General features: G+C 42.1%; 1 protein-coding gene across 5 annotated transcripts in view; it reads right to left on the bottom strand.

Moving 5' to 3' along the window:
* Nucleotides 1–20,550, bottom strand: part of MTUS1 (microtubule associated scaffold protein 1) — a 227,430-nt gene that overhangs the window by 167,435 nt on the left and 39,445 nt on the right. For 4 of the 5 annotated variants that reach the window (XM_073645396.1, XM_073645394.1, XM_073645393.1 and 1 more), the window contains exon 2: nt 1,378–3,670. In XM_073645396.1, the coding sequence (XP_073501497.1) occupies nt 1,378–3,480 (2,103 nt within the window). In that variant the 5' untranslated portion in view covers nt 3,481–3,670. Of the gene's footprint in view, nt 1–1,377; nt 3,671–7,697; nt 7,804–20,550 lie in introns of those variants that run through there. The other variant, XM_073645395.1, reaches the window with a different exon arrangement.

Genomic DNA, 20,550 nt, shown 5'->3' with positions numbered 1-20,550 from the left:
TTAAGACCAGTGTAAAATAAATCATTCTTGATTAATTGGAGCCTTAGAAATTCGTAGACTGGTTAAAATGATTTTGTGGTTCCACCCTAAGCTGAGGGATAGGCCTTTATTTGTCCATTGCAAAAACAAAAAAAGGTGTAGAAAATGGGAAGGACTCCATAATCAATGGAATCCATCGGGAGCCACTGATGTCCGGCACAATAAAATCCTCTGGTTCTGTTCTGCAATTGGTACAGGAATAATATCAGTTCTACAAAAGTAAAATTTTCAATGTGGCCAAAATGGCCTATTTTGACCTTATCAAGGGCAATTTGTTAAAAAATTAATAAATAATGTTAAAAAAATATATAAATATATAAGATAGTCCACTGCCAACCAAATTCATCAGAACAGTGAGACTCAACTAGAGACAATTTTAGGACTTTATTTTGCTTTTAAATAACAGTTAAATTATTATTTTTTTTTTACTTTTTGGCTAGTTAATAGTGCGAAATAAAGTAGTTAACATTCACTGTACATTCCGTGTTAAACTATAATATAATATATAAGGTGTTCTTTGGACATTCTGTATTTTTTTCAGATCGGAGCCAAGATCACGTATAAGCCTGTAGAACAGGACATTCCTCTACCCTGATCTGAAGCACCTTCCCTTAGGGCAAACTTAGAATGACAGAAAAAAATACTGTCAGTACGTACTTGATAGATCAAAACACTTCTACTTTGGCTTGCGTTCAACAATAAGAACCACCCAGAAAACTAAAAAATGACTCCGCCACCAACTCCTCTCCCAATTATGTAACAGTAATATCATTAAGCTGAGTATACTCAGCGTCTTGTACATTAGGTGAGCCAGGAGCAATGTTTACAGTCTCATTAGCAAGAACAAATTCCCAGCCCAGAACATCGCTGGTTCCCAGTAATGCCCTACTGTCTCATGTTGTGGAGAAACAAAACCTAGACATTCAGGATAACCGGACGAGGAGCAAACACCAGCAACAATGCTTGAGCCGCAAGGTGTGGAATGAGTTTGGCCCTGCAGAGAAACGTGCGGTCTTGGCTGAAAGGACTTGAAATCTGATCCTCACAATCGTGCAGGATGTTTATATGGATGCAGCACCGAGGCCCAATGTAGAGTATTACTTTTCCAGAAATATGGGATATAAAAATTTAAGACTTGATTTAGTTGGAGACACGGTCATCTGGAAATGCTCAAATAGCAATTTCCTCATATCTTGTTTAACAAAAGTTGCATTTTTTATCAACCCATAATAAAATAAAGCATTCCAGGGGTCGAAGAAAAAGTAGATAGTACGTACAACTTTAAAAGGGCGAGCATATACAAGAGCAAAGAGAACAATACATACAATGCACACTTACTGATACGTTGCCAAATATATCACCAGAAGTGCCATCTTCATTCTGGAATTCATTTTTTTCATAGGGAGCATCGATGAGGCCGTTCTGCTCCGTTTTGTCCGGTCCCATGTGTACACCATTCACAGCGACAGTCTTTGAACTGGTTTTCGCCTTGTCCCCCTTCTCTTCTATCACCCTGGAGCTGGCTGTGCAGCTTACGACAGCAGCTGATCCAGAGGAGCGCGATGAATTCGAAGAACTCGCTCTCTCAATCTCATCCTGTGTCTGCTTCAACACAGCCGCTCTGGGAACTTTACCTAAAGCATATTTAGTATGGGTTGGGGCATGTGCAGGTTGGCCAGGGAAGAGCTGCTTATTAATTGGCTGCTTCTGATATTTAGTAATAGCAGCCTCAGCTCTCAGGTCCTGATCAGGAACAGGTTTTCTCTTCAATGTTTTGATGGTAGAAGCAGGGGCCCGAGGTGACGCTACAGGTGAAGAGACATTGGAATGAGACTGTGGGGACCTTGGAGATTGTTTTGAAGCAGATGAAGGACAATCTCTTGCGATTAATGCAGGTCTACTCAGCACTTTTGCCCTTACATTTTTAAAGTTGGGTTTTGGAAAGTTCACCAATTCAGTTTTTTTGCCTTTCGGAACTGATGGTACCATGGCTTGCTTCCTATTTGCTTGTCTTGCTGCACCATTCCCAAGGCAAGATTTAACAGTATCTAGACCATTGCCACGGTTTACATCCTTCACAGAAATTGGATTTTTTGGTTTCTCAATCCGTCCAATATCATCTAGCAATGGAACAGAGAAAGTCATATTTTTGGACTCTGGCAGAGGAGTAGAGGTGTATGCCTCAGTTTCTGTACAGGGACTTGCAATTAAGAAAGTGTCCTCACAGGTGTGTCCAGTTAGGTTCGTTAACAAGTCTTTTGACTCCGGGCTTAAAGACTGCGTCCCACCAGAGGACTTACCAGAGCCAGTGTCTTCAACCAGGACATCACTTAAGTTTTTGGTTTCAATGTCATTTGCCTCTATCGTTCCAACTGGAATTATGGCTTCTTCTGTCCCTGGAGTAGAGCACAAATTATTTTTATTTGAGTCCTGCACTTCTACATCTGGGCCAATATGGTTTTGAGATTGGTAGACTCCTTCACTGCTCTCTCTAGGTGTATTGCCAGTGGGTACATCTGTGTTAAGTACAAGGTCTACACACTCTGCACCCATATTGTTCAGCACCCTTTCTTTGGAATCTTTATTATGTGGAGGCACTTCAAAATTACTTGAGTCTTTCAAGTCTTTGCTGGACTGTTCGACATTCGGACAGTTACCATGAAGATTCTTTGTCCACTTCAAGGACCCGGAAAACACTTCAGTGGAGGTATTTGGTAACATGGAAGTTTCGAGTAAAGAAGCACTCATTGGCTTTTCAGACTCACTAGACACATGACTGTTTTTTCTCATAAATTCTTCATTACTTAAGTCCAATGACAGGGAGAACAAGCTAAATTTTGGTACTTTAGAACCCTTGTGTTTGGAAAATGGGGAATCCATCTCTACCTGCTCCATGAGAACATTCTCACAGGGCTCATCAGTTTGCTTTATAGTGAAATGGGAAGTCCTTGAGGAATCAATTTTCTGATTTTGTGCTTCTTTCGACTTTTGTACATAAGGCATAGAGTCTTCAACATTCTGATTAATGTGCTTATTTTGGGAAGAACCAGGATTTGTGGTGGATTCATATTGTGCAGGCAAAATGATCTTACTGGAAAATAAACTGCTTTTCTCAGAGTATTTCTTATTAACATAATCCACGGTTTCCTCCAGATCTATTGTGTCTATATACTCCGAACTTGTCGAAGTTATACTATCATCTGTGTTTTTTATATTGTCCATGGTACTGTCCATCTCCAATCCATTGTGAAACTTAAGCAAAGAATCATTTCCATCTTCGACGCTTCTGCCATTGTGATCAAATATGGTGTTTAGGTTTTGTTCACACTTTGAGCACTTGGGAATATTCTCCGCACTACCATTTCCATTGTCTTCATCATCATAAAGTAATGGGGACCTGAATCCATTCCTGGTTGATTCCTCCACATTATCTACATTCATCCTGCTGCCTTTCAGCTTTTAACACTTCAATCAGGGCATTTCAATAAAAATGAAAAGAAAATCCAAAGAAGAAGTAAAGTTACGTCTTGACCAAGGTGGAGTTGAAATAGTCCATGCAAAGATTTTTTTTTTTTTTTTTTTTAAACAGGCTGTTTGTGTTATGCATTCATCAGAACAGATAAGGTGAAATCTGTAGAAAGAAGAAAAAAAATTTAATAGTAGATAATACAAAGAACCCAAATGTAATACAGCATGATAACGCATGCATTGCTACTTTTTCCCATTCGAATCCATCCTTAAGAAAACATCACTGTTATCCCTGTTGTCCAGCTGACATCCCGTCTCCCTACTCCCGTTAGAACATGTCCACCTTGACCTGTCCTCCAACCGCTCATCAAACTCGCTCTTTGACCTTCTATAATCTGTCTTCTGATACTCCTAAGACATGATTTTCTCTCTGGCACAGTTTCACTCATCCTTATTATCCCCTTTGTGTCACTTAAAACTGGCCGCGGGCCCCTACTCATCTTCATTCAAACCCTTGGTCATGCCCTTCAGTACCACTTTGATGATGCTCAAATGTACTTCTCTGGCCCAGAAGTCAGCTCTTGGCTACTCAAAACTCAAACAAGTCGATGAGCTGTACCTACCCTTTCCTCTCACTTTCTAGCTCAACATGGAGAAAACTGAAACTTCTCTCCAACATCTCCATTAAACCATCCATTAATCACTCCAATCACTGTTGATGGCCCCACACTTTACCCAGTCTCAAAGTAAAGAAAAAAAAAAAACATACACATATATATATATATATATATATATACATATACACACACATACATATATACATATACACACACACACACACACATTTAAATCACCCCATAACTCAGAACTCCAAAAGATAATGCCCAAGTCAGTCACAGAAGGACTTCAACACATGATGACACCCCCTAATGTTTAGTTTATTGTTTATAAGAACAATCTTTCAGAACAGGTTTTCTACATTACAATAATGTTCTGAACCTATAGAAATAACCATGTTCTCCTGACCAGATGATGGGATTTCACAGATTACTTTGATGGATACAGCTGTGTGCGCACTCAGAACAGATGATTCGGTGATATATTATATATCTAAATAAATCTATATACTAAACACCATCGACAGCACTCGCTAGACACAGCACTCGCTAGACACAGCACTCGCTAGACACAGCACTCGCTAGACACAGCGGCGCTGATGTACCACAAAACTGGTGTAAAAAGCTGAGAAAGGTAGTACATGTGACTTGGCATTTTCATACCATTTTGGCTCAGCTCCATCAGGGGACATGATGACACCAGCTTGTCAAACTCATGACGAGCAGTGGCGTTCTTTATGCCACAAATCTTATTTTCTTCACCAATTCTCCGCACTTGGATTTTTTTCTCCAATTTCCAGCACTTTATAATGTTAAAATTAACAATGTCCTTTAAAACTACAACTCATTCCGGAAAAACAAAACCAAAACCCTCCTAAGTCAACAGAGAAATAAAAGCCACAGCTTTTGGAAGAAAAGGCTGCCGGACTTTTCCGGATGGGTGTAGCTGGATCCCACTGGTTGCTGCCAATTCTAAGCTGATGGCACTGCTGGACATATTCCAATTTTAAAGGGTTTGTCCAGTACTTTATATTACCCCCCCCCCAATGTATCCCCCCGGGGCCCCTAAGACTTTTTGTAAATACCTTACATTGCAGATACTGCCTGTGAGAGGCAGTATCACTGGCCGCTCAAAAGCATCACGTGACCCCTGGCTGCAGCAGGCTCTGACATCCGCTGACGTCACGACAAATGCTGGCAGCAGTCGGGGGTCCTTGTCTTCTGCGTTCACGGTGGATGCCAGGCTGTGGGCGGGGTTACCCCCCCCCTGAGTCACACCCGGCATCCACCACGCGATCTGCCTCTCCCCATTTATTGGGAAAGTGCGCGGTGGATGCTGGGTGTGACGCTGGGAATAACCCTGCCCACAACCCAGCAGCCACCACGGGGACCCCAGCGCCGAGTCACGCCTCACTTGTCGTGACGTCAGCACGGGGTCACGTGCTGCCTGTGAGCGGCCAGCAATAGCGCCGCTCACAGGCAGAAACAGCAACATGAGGTATTTACAAAAAGTCTTAGGGGCCCCGGGTGGATACATTGGGGGGTAATATAAAGTAGTATACAACTTCATTAAGGTAATAAGTATGATGGGTCTTATCTGCTGCATCAAGTTTCCTTGACCGACCACTGAGTCTTTGTGTCCTCAATGCGAAGAAATCTACTTTATGTATGTTTGGGGACATTGTTCTGCTGCAGAATGAATTTGGAGCCAATGTCATTAAGAGATAAATTCCGCCTTAAGAAGAACACAGTCCTGGAAATGAAGGAAGAGCTCTGTGGCGGCCATATCATCAACAGAGTATGTCCGCGATTACATGTAGAGAACAAAGGATTTGTACAATCCTACACCCACATCAGATCTGTAGTCAGTTGCCCAAGAGGTTTGGAACAACCTCCATCAAAAACTGTGCAAGTGTACCTAGGTAAAAGGGTGGTCACAACAAATATTGACTTCATAATCTGGTAATTGATATTAAATTATTCACATGTCTTCCACACCTGCCTGAAACTTTTGAACAGTTACTATAAATATGCGTACGCGGTGTTTGCGTATGCAGATGTATTTAAAGTCAATCTGTCAGCAGGTTTTTGTACCTCAGAGCAGGCGGATGTAGGAGCAGAGATCCTGATTACATGGATTTATCTCTTACTGAGCTGCTTTCTGTAGTTTTGATAACTTCATGGCCTCACCATGCTCTGCACACGTTATGAGCTTGGTAAACCAGTCCCTTGGGCTCAAAGTAATGGGGCCACTAGCTTGCTTGCACAAAGTTTTTAAACCTATATCCAGCTTTCTACATCATGGATTACAAAGGGGAAACTTGATTCATTTAACGTTTAAAAGTAGATATGAACTCCAGTTAATATCATCTACATTTTTCCTGATTAGCAGCCATGTCGGTCCAAAGTCTACCACATTTGTTTTAATTAAATAGTTATAATGAGCTGATATCAGCAATTACCCTCGGCAGTGTGCTTTGGCCTTGCTATACAGGGAATTGATTCTTATGGCATACCCGGCATTTACACAGAGCACAATCATGTCCACTACTTGTATAACTCCTCTATAAAATATTTACAGTCTCCTAAATATATGAACCCTGAATACTAATGGAAGGGAGTATCTTAAAATAGACCTGTCATATCACAGCATAGGTTGCTACTTTTGGTGAACACAACCAGTCTAATATATGCAACAACTCTAATGCTATAACTTTCTATCCACTCTCAGTGGTCCCTTTATCAGCATTTTACAAGCACTATAGGTGCTGGAACTTCCTCTCCATATATTCGTTGTCCACACGGAACCTAGAGCAATTAAAAGGAAATTTACAAAAAAAAAAGAAACACACAACATCAACAACTTCTGACAAATGAGATCAAGTTGTCTGGAATAATGTAGAAGTGCACAGACAACCTAAATCATCACTATACTTCTAAAGACTGGCTGTCTTCTCTTGAGTTTTCCATAGAACTTATGGTTTATCAGTAGAACTAAACACCTTTTCAAGGAGGTGTATTAAGGTGACAAACCCCCATTCTGAGAAGTAAGATTCTCGCCCACTCAGAAAGTTTCCACACTGAATGTTGCCATAGTAATATTCCAGTTAAATAAGCCTTTGAATATTAAAAAAAGTCTACATGAAATATATTCCATAACATAAGTGTATTAACAGAAACAGATTTCTTGAGATTTTTACAACTTCCCACCCCCAATCGGTGTTACATTTCCAAGTACACGGGGAAAATCAAGGAAAATATTCAATACATGAGCCAAAGCACACACTGCAAAAGGAATAATACTACTACTACGTACTCTTGAAACCACTAGATTTTCCACTAAAAACTGAAATACTAAAGTTCCAGCAGCATCATCAACCTTTCCTAAGTGACTCAGAAGTAAAGCTGGTTCTCTCAAATGATTCCTCAATTTAGTAGGATAGAGATTAAAATAACAAAAAAAAGGAACTGCGCACATGGCAAAGTGATCACAGACCTGTAGAAAGAAGAGTAATACTCCAATATTCATATCTGCAAACCAAGTCCAAAGCTGCCCAATTATAGGGAACGTACCCAGAGACAATATGGCCGCAGGGAGGCTGGTGCCGCTCCTACAGAGGTGCCCACAGGTCTGTATGGCCAGGTTACAGCGTTCCTTTCCTACTCTCCTCCCTTCCTCCTAAACAGACAAAGTTAAAAAGGGTTGTACATTATTTTATATTGATGATCCATTTATTGGAAAGATAAAAGCTCTTTGATCAAAAAACGCTAACCAAGTACCTTACGTTTTTAATGTTTGCAGCAATATTGGAGTTCATGCATTCACTAGTCGCAGTGTACAGGTCTGTATATTGGCCACATAGCACATTTGTGCTCCTGTACATTACTAAAAGGTGTGCCGGCCCCATTTTGCCTTTTTGTAGCATATATTGGGGGGGGGGGGCTCCTTCCAGGACCCAGCTTCCTTAGCCACCTATCTTTCCCACACAAGGTTTTAATTGCTAGCTACGCCCGGTCTCCTTTTCACTCCCCATTCAGATGAGGCCTGGTCTGGCACATGGAGAGATAAGACATGTGATAGGGTCCATCCATATTTAGGGTCACCTTGGCGTGGTTGGATGGCTTTTGTGCTCTTTGATCAAAAAATGCTAACTAAGAGTCTTACATATTTACCCTCTGAAGCAATAGTGGAGTTCATGTATTCACTAGTCGCAGTGTGCTGACACAACGTCTATGGATCCATTTAATCGGATAGGTCATCAATATCAGATCAGTGGGGGTCTAACACCCGGCAATCCTTTCCCTCCCCCCCTTAGGTACATGAAGACAACTACTACTGTCCCATCATGCTGTTTATTGACCGCTGACGAGTAACTGAAAGTCAACTATTTAACCCTTTCCCGACACGGTCAATTTCAGGTTTCATCATCTTTTCTTCTCAGTCTTCCAAAAAAGTCATAGCTTTTTTTTTTATTATTTTTTTTTTTATTCACTTTTCTGTCCACACAGATGTATGAGGTCTTATTTTTTTTTGTAGGACGAGTGCAGTGAAATTGCAAAAACACTGATTCGGACATTGTTTTTTGGGAATGGTTTTTACGTTGTACATTGTGTGGCAAAAATTACTTGCCAATATTTTTCTTCTCATCAGTACGGTTATGGTGATGCCAAATTTGTCCAGGTTTTTTTGATCATTTTAGTGGTGAGAAAAAAATCCTGTGTTGCCATTTTCAAAAACCAGTAATGTTATCTTTGAGTCAATGGAGTTTACTGATGGCTTATTTTTTGCGGGGCGAGACAGCGTGTTTGCGGATACCATTTTGGGATAGATATGACATTGTACTCACTTATTGCAGCATTTTTTTTTATTTATTTTTTTTTGCAGCAACCAAAAAATCAATTTTGGCATTTTGATTTTTTCTTTCTGTATACAGTGTTTACTGATCTAATTAAATTATTTTTATATTCTGATAGATTGGACTTTCCCGACTCGGCGATACCACATGTCATTTTACAATTTATTTATTTTTTACTATCTTTATTTTTAAATGGGGGATGCGAATTTGAACTTTTTTTCATATTTAATTTTTATTTCACTGTATTTTTTATAGTCTCCTTAGGGAACTTGAACCTGCGATTGTCTGATCGCTTCTACTATTTACAGCAAGTACAGTACTTTGGAAGTGCATCGAGCTGTAGGTTGGATTGCTGCTAAAGGGGTAACAAAAAACAACCCTCTTTAAATCTCCTTCCTTAGTGAGTGTGAACGAGCTAAGTGTGACCGGAGCGTAAGTGCGAACGAAAGTAAGTGTGTGACTTGTTTTTCAGTGAATAGGTATTTGGGAATCCTGCAGAAAATACCTGTGTGAATTGCTTTGAGTAGTTGAATTGTGACCTGCTGAGTGCTTTTCTACCTGTATAGTTTTATTGGGCTTTTTAAAACCTATTTTCTCTCTACAGTTTTACAGTCTCTTATTTTACTACCTGTGTATTTAAGGGTTAACTACATTTAACTTAAATCCTGAGGTGTAGCTATACTCACAAGGGGTTAATGAAGGGTGAGGGGTCATAATTAAGAGTTTATAAGGGGCAGCTGGTTAGGGCATCCAGTCCTTTGGAAGTGCATTGAGCTGTAGGTTGGATTGCTGCTAAAGGGAGAAAAAAAAAAAAAAAAAAACCTCTTTAAATCTTCTTCCTTAGCGAGTGTGAACGAGCTGAGTGTAAGTACAAAAGGAAGTGTGTGACTTGTTCAGTGACTTTGGATTCAGGGAGTTTGGAAGGGAGGAATTTGGACTGAATTGCTGTCTGTATTTTATTAATTCTTTACATTTCTTTTTACTTAACATTTCTGTCAAGTGCAATCCCCATTAGGAAATGAGCTCCATTATTGACAATGCTATCCAGTGTACATCTGGCCACTGCTGTGAGAGATGTGTGCACGTTCTGCGTTTGGAAGCCCAGGTACTGGATCTAAAAGAGCAGCTGACAACACTGAGATCCATTGACAATATGGAAAGGAGTCTGCTGCTCACTGGGGTAGATGTGGGGGGAGGGTGGTAGTAGGGAGCTGCAGGACAGTGAGGCATCTAGTTGGGTGACAGAATGGGGGGTAGAGGGAAGAGTGCCAGGGAGGTTAGTCCTGATCTGGCACACCCCAATAAGTTTGAAAAGTTTGCAGATGAGGGGGGTGTCGGTACAGGGGTAGCACTGCTGCAGCAAGGCATGTCCTCTGAAAGCTGGAGGAGTGAAAGCTCCAGTAAGGAGGGAAATAGGAGAGCAGGCCATGCCAGACTGGTGCTGGTAGTAGGGGACTCAATTATTAGGGTAACAGATAAGGCAATCTGTCACAAAGACCGGGATAGTGGAACAGTGTGCTGCCTACCTGGCGCTCGAGTCCGGCACATCGCTGATAGGGTTGACAGATTACTGGGAGGGGCTGGTGAGGACGCAGCGGACATGGTGCACATTGGCACAAATGACAAGGTTAGAGGTAGGTGGAAGGTCCTTAAAGATGATTTCAGGGAATTAGGTTGCAAGCTTAAAGCAAGGACCTCAAAAGGTGGCATTCTCTGAAATACTGCCTGTACCATGCCAGAGAGGCAACGGGAAATTAGAGAGATAAATAAGTGGCTCAGGAATTGGAGTAGGAAGGAGGGATTTGGGTTCCTGGAGAACTGGGCCCGACTTCTCAGTTAGCAACAAATTCTACGCTAGGGACATTCCCCGTCCTCAATGGGGAGGGTGCAGCTGTGCTGGGGGAGAAAATGGCTACAAGGTTGGAGGAGTATTTAAACTAGGGATTGGGGGGGGGGGGGGGTATTCATTTTATAGGTGGGGAAGATTGAGCCCAGGTCACTATCTGCACTAATAAAGAAATTGGAGGTGGGGTTAGAACAGTCAATATAGTAAGAAGGAATAGAGGTACAGAGAAATACATAAAATGCATGTACACTAATGCCAGAAGCCTCACCAACAAAATGGAGGAATTAGAATTAATTTTGTTGGAAAATAATTATGACATGGTGGGGATATTTGAGACATGGTTGGACAAGGGCCATGACACTGGGCAGTTAATTTACAGGGCCATAGTCTGTTCAGAAATGACCGCACAAACAAGCGAGGGGGGGGCGTCTTTATATTTAAAATCATCCTTAAAACCCATCTTGCGTGAGAATTTATGTGAATCTAATGAAAATGTCCCTGTTAGTGGAGATAAGGGGAGGGAGAAAATATAATAAATTACTGATAGGGGTTTGTTATAAGTCTCCAAAAATAAAGGAAGCAGCGGAGAATATCCTCAGAGCAAATAGATGAAGCAGCGACTCAAGGAGAAGTCATTATTATGGGGGACTTCAACTAGCCTGAAATACATTGGGGGACAGAAACCTGTAGTTCAAGCAAAGGTAATAGGTTTTTGACAACTACGAGAGAGCATTACCTTTCACAACTGGTTCAGGACCCAACAAGAAGGGGGGCACTGCTAGACCTAATATTAACCAACAGGCCAAACCGCATATTAAATATACGAGATGGGGGTCACTTGGGTAATAGTGATCACAAAATAATAAGTTTTCATGTAACCTTTAATAAGATGTGTAGTAGAGGCGTTACAAGGACACTAAACTTCAGGAAGGCGAATTTCCAACGGTTGAGAGATGATCTTAGTGCAATAAACTGGGACGATATCCTGAGACATAAAACTACACAAAGCAAATGAGACATTTATTAGCATCCTGAATAGGACCTGTGCACAATATATACCCTATGGGAATAAACATGCTAGAAATAGGAGGAAACCACTATGGCTAAATAGAGCTGTAAGGGGCGCAATAACTGACAAAAAGAAAGCACTTCGAGAACTAAAGCAAGTAGGTAGTGATGAGGTTTAAATAAATACAGAGAAATAAAGAAATTCTGTAAAAACCAAATCAAGGCAGCAAAGATTGAGACAGACTCATAGCCAGAGAAAGTAACAATAATCCCAAAATATTCTTTAACTACATAAATAGTAAAAAACTAAAAATGATAGTGTTGGCCCCCTTAAAAATAGTCTGGGTGAAATGGTGGATGAGGATGAGGAAAAAGCCAATATGCTAAATGATTTTTTTTAAACAGTATTTACACAAGAAAATCGCATGACAGAAAACATGATCAGTGATGACAAAAATTCTCCATTAAATGTCACTTACTTAACCCAGCAGGAAGTACGGCAGCGTCTAAAAATCACTAAAGTTGACAAATCCCCGGGCCCGGATGGGATACACCCGCGAGTACTGCAGGAATTAAGTAACGTCATAGATAGACCATTATTTATAATCTTTAAAGATTCCATAATAACAGGGTCTGTACCACAGGACTGGCGTATAGAAAATGTGGTGCCAATATTCAAAAAGGGGGACAAAAACTGAACTAGGAAATTATAGGCCAGTAAGCTTAACCTCTACTGTGGGTAAAATCCTGGAGGGTTTCCTAAGAGATGCTATACTAGAGTATCTGAAGAAGAATAACCTCATGACCCAATATCAACATGGGTTTACGAGGGACCGTTCCTGTCAAACTAATCTGATCAGCTTTTATGAAGAGGCAAGTTCCGGACCGGACCAAGGAAAGCAGTGGATGTTGTGTATATGGACTTTTCAAAAGCTTTTGATACGGTTCCACACAAAAGGTTGATACATAAATTGAGAACAATGGTGATAGGGGAAAATATATGTATGTGGGTTAAGAATTGGCTCAGTGATAGGAAACACAGGGTGGTTATTAATGGAAAACACTCAGACTGGGTCTCAGTTAACAGTGGGGTACCACAGGGGTCAGTATTGGGCCCCCTTCTTTTTAACATTTATTAATGACCTTGTAGGGGGCATACAGAGTGTATTTCAATATTAGCAGATGACACTAAACTTTTATATTACAGGAGAATCTATGTAAACTAGAAGCTTGGGCTAATAAATGGAAAATGAGCTTTAATGGGGATAAATGTAAGGTAATGCACTTGGGCAGAGGAAATAAAATGTATAATTATATGCTTAATTGTAAAACACTGGGCAAAATGGTCACTGAAAAAGACCTGGGTGTATTGGTGGACGACAAGCTCACGTTTAGTGGCCAGTGTCAGGCAGCTGCTGCAAAGGCAAATAAAATAATGGGATGCATTAAAAGAGGCATAGATGCTCATGAGAACATAATTTTACCTCTATACAAGTCACTAGTGCGACCACACTTAGAATACTGTGTACAGTTCTGGTCTCCGGTGTATAAGAAAGACATAGCTGAACTAGAGCGGGTGCAGAGAAGAGCGACCAAGGTTATTAGAGGACTGGGGGGTCTGCAATACCAAGACAGGTTATTACACTTGGAAAAAACGAAGGCTTAGGGGTGATCTTATTACTATGTACAAATACACTGCTCAAAAAAATAAAGGGAATACTCAAATAACACATCCTAGATCTGAATGAATTAAATATTCTCAATGAACACTTTGTTCTGTACAAAGTTGAATGTGCTGACAACAAAAATCACACAAAAATCATCAAAGGAAATCAAATTTATTAACCAATGGAGGCCTGGATTTCGAGTCACCCCCAAAATTCAAGTGGAAAAACACACTACAGGCTGATCCAACTTTGATGTAATGTCCTTAAAACAAGTCAAAATGAGGTTCAGTATTGTGTGTGACCTCCACGTGCCTGTATGACCTTCTTCCTACAACGCCTGGCATGCTCCTGACGAGGTTGCGGATGGTCTCCTGTGGGATCTCATCCCAGACATGGACTAAAGCATCCGCCAACTCCTGGACAGTCTGTGGTGCAACATGACGTTGGTGGATGGAGCGAGACATGATGTCCCAGATGTGCTCAATCGGATTCAGGTCTGGGGAACGGGCGGGCCAGTCCATAGCTTCAATGCCTTCATCTTGCAGGAACTGCTGACACACTCCAGCCACATGAGGTCTGGCATTGTCCTGCATTAGGAGGAACCCAGGGCCAACCGCACCAGCATATGGTCTCACAAGGGGTCTGAGCATCTCATCTCGGTACCTAATGGCAGTCAGGCTACCTCTGGCGAGCACATGGAGGGCTATGTGGCCCTCCAAAGAAATGCCACCCCTCACTATTACTGACCCACTGCCAAACCGGTCATGCTGAAGGATGTTGAAGGCAGCAGATAACTCTCCATGGCGTCTCCAGACTCTGTCACATGTGCTCAGTGTGAACCTGCTTTCATCTGTGAAGAGCACAGGGCACCAGTGGCGACTTTGCCAATCCTGGTGTTCTGTGGCAAATGCCAAGCGTCCTGCACGGTGCTGGGCTGTGAGCACAACCTTAATCTGTGGACGTCAGGCCCTCATACCACCCTCATGGAGTCGGTTTCTAACCGTTTGTGCAGACACATGCACATTTGTGGCCTGCTGGAGGTCATTTTGCAGGGCTCTGGCAGTGCTCCTCCTGTTCCTCCTTGCACAATGGAGGAGGTAGCGGTCCTGCTGCTGGGTTGTTGCCCTCCTATGGCTCCCTCCACATCTCCTGGTATCAGCTCCACGCTCTGGACACTGTGCTGACAGACACAGCTACCCTTCTCGACACAGCTCGCACTGATGTGCCATCTTGGATTAACTGCATTACCTGAGCAACTTCTGTGGGTTGTACTGTAGACACCACCTCATCCTACTGTACCTCTAGGGGTGAGAGCAATGGCAAAATGAAAAAAAGTGACCAAAACAACAGCCAAAAAAAGGATGAGAACAGAGAAATGGTCTGTGGTCCCCACCTGCAGAACCACTCCTTTATAGGGGGTATCTTGCTAATTGCCTATCATTTCTACCAGTTGTCTGTTCCATCTGCACAACAGCAGGAGAAATTGATTCACAATCAGTGTTGCTTCATAACTGGACAGGTAGATTTCACTGAAGTGTTATTGACTTGGAGTTACATTGTGTTGTTTAAGTGTTCCCTTTATTTTTTTTAAGCGGTGTATATAAAAGACCTTTCTACTGATCTTTTTACTCTGAAGCCTGAGAAGGGGACAAGGGGGCATCTTCTACGTCTGGAGGAAAGAAGGTTTAAACATAATCACAGACACGGATTCTTTACTGTAAGAGCGGTGAGACTATGGAACTCTCTGCCGCATGATGTTGTAATGAGTGATTCACTACTAAAATTTAAGCAGGGCATGGATGCCTTTCTTGAAAAGTATAATATTACAGGTTACAAAAACTAGATTCCATGATAGGGCGTTGATCCAGGGAACTAGTCTGATTGTCGTATGGAGTCGGGAAGGATTTTTTTTCCCCAATGTGGAGCTTAGTGTTTGCCACAGGGTTTTTTTTGCCTTCCTCTGGATCAACATGTTAGGCTATGGGTTGAACTAGATGGATTTGGTCTTCCTTCAACCTTAAAAACTAAGTTACTATGTTACTATGTAATACCACAGCATTGCTGCATTTAGTAAAAAATCACGGTCTCCTTTGAAGCCCGGCCACAAACGAGCTAAGTAATGACAGGCATGGAGGTCTCCAGACCCATGGGGTGTCATAGCAACCCATCAGCTCCCCGCAATCACATCCTAGCATAGAATGATGCACCCCCATACTGCAGTCAGGGTGCGACGGCTGCAGTTAACAGGTTAGCAGCTTCGGGCAGAGCTCTGCTCCACCTGCGGATGTTAGAGGCAGGCGCTGGCTGTAACACACAGCCATTACCTGCCGAGGATTGGGTGAGCTCAACCAGTGAGCCCGCTCCATACACCCGCTATCGAATTGTGCCGTACACGTATGGCGGATATCGGCAATGGGGTAAGTGAATACGGAGGTGATATGCAATACCCAGCAGTGGCCACTAAACCGTGTTTAGAGCAGTATCTATCTGGCTGTTGCTTGCTGGAGCCAACAGCTGATTGGTCCGGGGTCTGACACCTGGCACCTTACCGATGTGATAATGGTGACCCCTATTTTGTGGAAAAATCATCCATAGAAAAGTAGTGGATAAGCCCTTTGGAGAATGATTTTAAATTTTCCCTCAAACACTCCAAAATTCAAATGACAGAGAATTTAGACTGAGGCCCAATGGAGACCATGATGATGAGGTCTGTAAAAATTGCAGATAGCCTTAATGGTCAGGTTCTAACCAAATTTAAACTTTGTTCACATCAGCGTTTCAGCGTTGGAGCCAGCGATGGAAAGCTCCATTACGGACGCAAGTATTACTGGTAGAACAAGCGCAACAAGTGGCGATATTTTTCCCAGTAGAACAACACCACCACTATGAAACCCCAGCAGACGACAAAGTCAGTCGGGTCTGTCGGGCGCCGTTTATCAGTCATGAAACCGATCAGTTTCCGGCACCAATTCTGTTTTTCTGCTCTTTTAAGTATATGTACAACAGTCTGGTTTAATTGGTAAAATACAACTAATATAAGATACATTTGGATTTCTGGCATTGGCTGCAGTGTAGAAGTACAAAACAACAAATAGACACATACTCCCCTTTGAAGTCCCCACCGCTCCAGCGCCAAAGGACAATTCTCCCAGTTTTGTTCACATTCCTGCCATTATTAAGTGCAGCTCAGATTCCTGACATGGGGATAATATTCGGTTTAGCACATGACCCGTCCAGCATGTGTGACTGCAGAGCTAGGAGTCAGAGCGCCATGTACACGCTGCAGTGATGTCAGCGGGGAGCGAGCGCACCGCCCACGAGTGCACAAATGGCGCCAAAAACAAACCCCACAAACAATCCAAATGGTCCTCTTAAAGTGGAGAGTCAAAGTAAAATAAGATAAAACTGCTAATTCTACATACTACATAGTCAACCAAATTTTTAGCTCTGAAAAGTCTACTTTGTCATTTTTTATTGACCCTAACAATACAAGGACAAACACTGGCCACGGTGGTGAAAGAATAAACTCTGCGTTTTAATCTAGTGGCGTATGTAACGTGATCGCACAATGCGGGCCATGGGATCTTTGCATTAGGCATATTGGCTTCAGCAGGCATTGTAATTGTAAACCTCATGAATGATTCATTCATACACTGGATATCTGAACAGACATGGGACCGCTCCTATTGTGCCAGAGCCAAGAGAAAAACAAAGGACTAGCGTATTCATCCTGAGCGAAGCAGGTCCTACCGCAACTCGGGACGTGAGGGCTTAAAGCCAGTACAAAGCAGTCAACACACAAAAAAAATTATATTCCTTTTAAACAATAGAATGCCATGTTGCAATGAGCAGGAACATCCTCGAAATGTATAGATTTTGCTGATGTCAGTAACACAAACCTCATTTATTGCTATGGTGTCCTGATCTATGGTGCTGGACATGTGGCAAAAAGAAAGAATTATGGAATACTACAACCAATCAATGCAAAATTGCATCATTATCACAATGTGAACACTAAGCTCCCCAATAGTCAGGTCTCACTGCTGTAAGGATGGCCGCTCGTTACGCAGCACTTTTGGCCACGGCATGTCGCAAGGCCAAAGATGCTGCACCGCAGCTTTATGTAGGTTTATGTGGCCGCAAGGTTTTCAGTTGCTGCAACTTTGACTCCTTTTACCAAAAATATTGAAAGCCTGATGGATTTTTTTGCCACGTGTGTTGAAGTAATATTCTGCATGGAACGGGACCACAGTTACTTACTCTATGCTCTGCTGTAACATTGACACTGTAATTTTTGTCCACAGAACATGTGTTGCAGTGAAGACGCGGTGCGACCGAATGAGAAGTGTAGGACAACTTACCCCCCCCCCCCCCAAAAAAAAAAAAAATTCAAGAAAGGTCTGTAGGAGGCAGAATCCAATTTCCCATTATATTTTATAGGTATGATGGGAGCCTAAAGATGGGACAATACATATAATTATTGATCGGAGCTGTGGATGCCTTTGCCTGCATCAGATGGAAAACTGCATGAAGCAAATCAAGAAAAACATCCACTTAGCAGTCCAACCTTTTCTGTCGTTCATAATTTTCATTTAGGGATTGTTCACTCAACCTACATTATTTAATAAGTATAGTATAAGGTAGTATGGCATCCATCCTTTGTCTCAGAGTCAAGCTGCTGCTTTACACTACAGCTCTGCTCGTTGGAGAGGCTCCAATGTGGGTTTAGCTAGAAGTTTTCAAGAATCAATGTGAAAACAGTCTCGCGGTCACATACAAAGTGACGTGACACTGCATGGTCAAGCTGTACAATAAAAGCTTTTGAATGGCCACAACCACAGCTATAAGGAGCACAAGACCACCAGGGACTATTATATCAAGATCAGAACCACACAAACCAGATCAAAAACACTAAACTACCAGTGAAAAACCACATATTAACCACATAAGCCAACAACCCTCACGGACCATACAAGCACAGACACCGAAGTCTCTACGATAGCATGAACCTGTAGGGACGCATCTACTTAATATACATGAAACACATAATGCATCCATCTTACCAGAAGAGTCCAGGACGAGCGTCTCATGTCTCAATCGTCTTTCCTCTCAAGGGATGAAACAGTCTACCAGCTTATACATCAATAGGACCTGCTCGTCATCAGGCCTCCTAATTGTCCAACCTCACAGTCATCACATTATTTTATTAGCTTTTATAATTAAAGTGTGACTGAGGCTGAAGGAATAGTGTACGCTGGTTACTGTAGATAAGACACCATTTTAGGATTAGGAATTGTACCTCAGTCTAGGAGTCACGTCTACCTCATGTGACATGATGCATGTAGGACATGGCACTGTCCTGGGCCACGAGTCATCAGCACGGACACAAATGTGGGACCTAGGGATTCTATATGTTCTGTAGGACAGGACAAACAACTGACCATGAATAAAGAACAAGCAGCACGAGGACAATACTTCATGTCATTAGCAAAGCAACGCAGAACTCACAACCTGGGCATCTCAAGGACATACGGGATAATACCAAGATATCAACAAGGAGGACCCCAAATACAGAGTGCAGCATGCTCAATACCCTCAATAAAGTTGAGGGTAGATTTATTTTTAAAACTCAGTCGTTACCAAACATTCCCATGGGTTCTAAGGGAACTCCATCCATTAAATTGTGAATTATCATGGTCTACACAACGTATTCTTTATTCTTGGCTCTTAAGCATCTGCATACTGGGGCAAATTCTCCAAAGAACAGGCAGTCGTAGGTCATGAACTGGATAGGTTCTGTAGGTTTATTTGTAACCTGTATTTGTATGAAAGTTAGAATAGGGCTGGAGAAAAAAAACAAAAAAAACCCCACACAACTACGTATACTCGCCTCCCTGGCTGCCCACTGTCCAGTTCTCTTTCCACCATCGTACCTCCAGGCTCATCACTATAGGCCAGGACTTCCACCTGCCTCCAGGACTTGGAAGACACAATCTTAGGCTTAGTGCCCACGATGCAGAAATGAAGCAGAAATTTTCCTGAGCATTTCTGCATCTCCTTGGCAGAAAAAAGCATGCGGTTTTTCCATGTGTTTTTGATGTGTTTTTGCATGCGTATTTGCCATGCGTTTTTCCAATGCATTGTATAGGCAAAGAAGCATGCAGAAATGCACAAGAATTGGTGATGTCCGTAAAATCTGCAAAGAAAAAATCCAGACCATGTGCACAGAACTCGCAGAATGTCATATGAAGTCATGGGATAAGGTATGCAATGCGTTTCTGGAGCGTTTACGCGCTGAAAATACGCACCAAAAAACGCACCAAAAACGCATAGTGGGCACACAGCCTAACAGTATGCATTGACGTCAGAGGCCTGGATGATACCAGAAATCCTGACCTACAGTTTTAAGGCTGGAGATGCGGGATGTGACGGCAGGAAAAAGCAGACCAGACTGAGCAGCGGGGAGGCCTTACAGGTGAACGATTCATTTTTGGGATTTTTTTTTTTTTACATCTTATATTTGTAACAGAGTTGCTCATAAGTAGGTCATTTATAGTCATAGAGGCAGTATCTGACTAGCTAAAAATAATTATAGCTAAACAATCAGTCACACTTTTCAGGCCTCATGCGGACATCCTTCAATCACGCACTCATGCGATTTTCACTGATAGAAGACATCCGTTTTATAGTCTAGAGCGCTATTCACAGGTCTGTCTTTTTGCGGACTTTAGAGTTGGCAAAAAAAATGTATATCACAGACACATTTCCGCTTTTTGATCATGGGCATGAATCAAACTTACCCATGTAAATGTATGGGTTCATGAAAATTACGGACAGCACATGGATGGCGTCAGCGTGCCGACTGGGATTAACATTGTACTGAATAGTAAAATCTTTACCCCCCGCACCTCCCACCAATGCATGAAAAAAAAATCACTGCTGAAACCGGGATTGTATAAAACTGAACGACTGGCCAAACACTTAATTTTATGCATGATGAAAATAACGGATGGGTGAGGGAGGCTTCAAGCATGTTCAGGTACATTAAA

Source organism: Phyllobates terribilis, unplaced genomic scaffold (assembly GCF_046119375.1).
Source record: "Phyllobates terribilis strain yellow unplaced genomic scaffold, ASM4611937v1 Scaffold_1__5_contigs__length_1240528914, whole genome shotgun sequence".
In the NCBI taxonomy this organism is placed as follows: domain Eukaryota; kingdom Metazoa; phylum Chordata; class Amphibia; order Anura; family Dendrobatidae; genus Phyllobates; species Phyllobates terribilis.
Note: the sequence above shows the minus strand (reverse complement) of the source record. Positions and strands in the feature narration are given on the sequence as shown.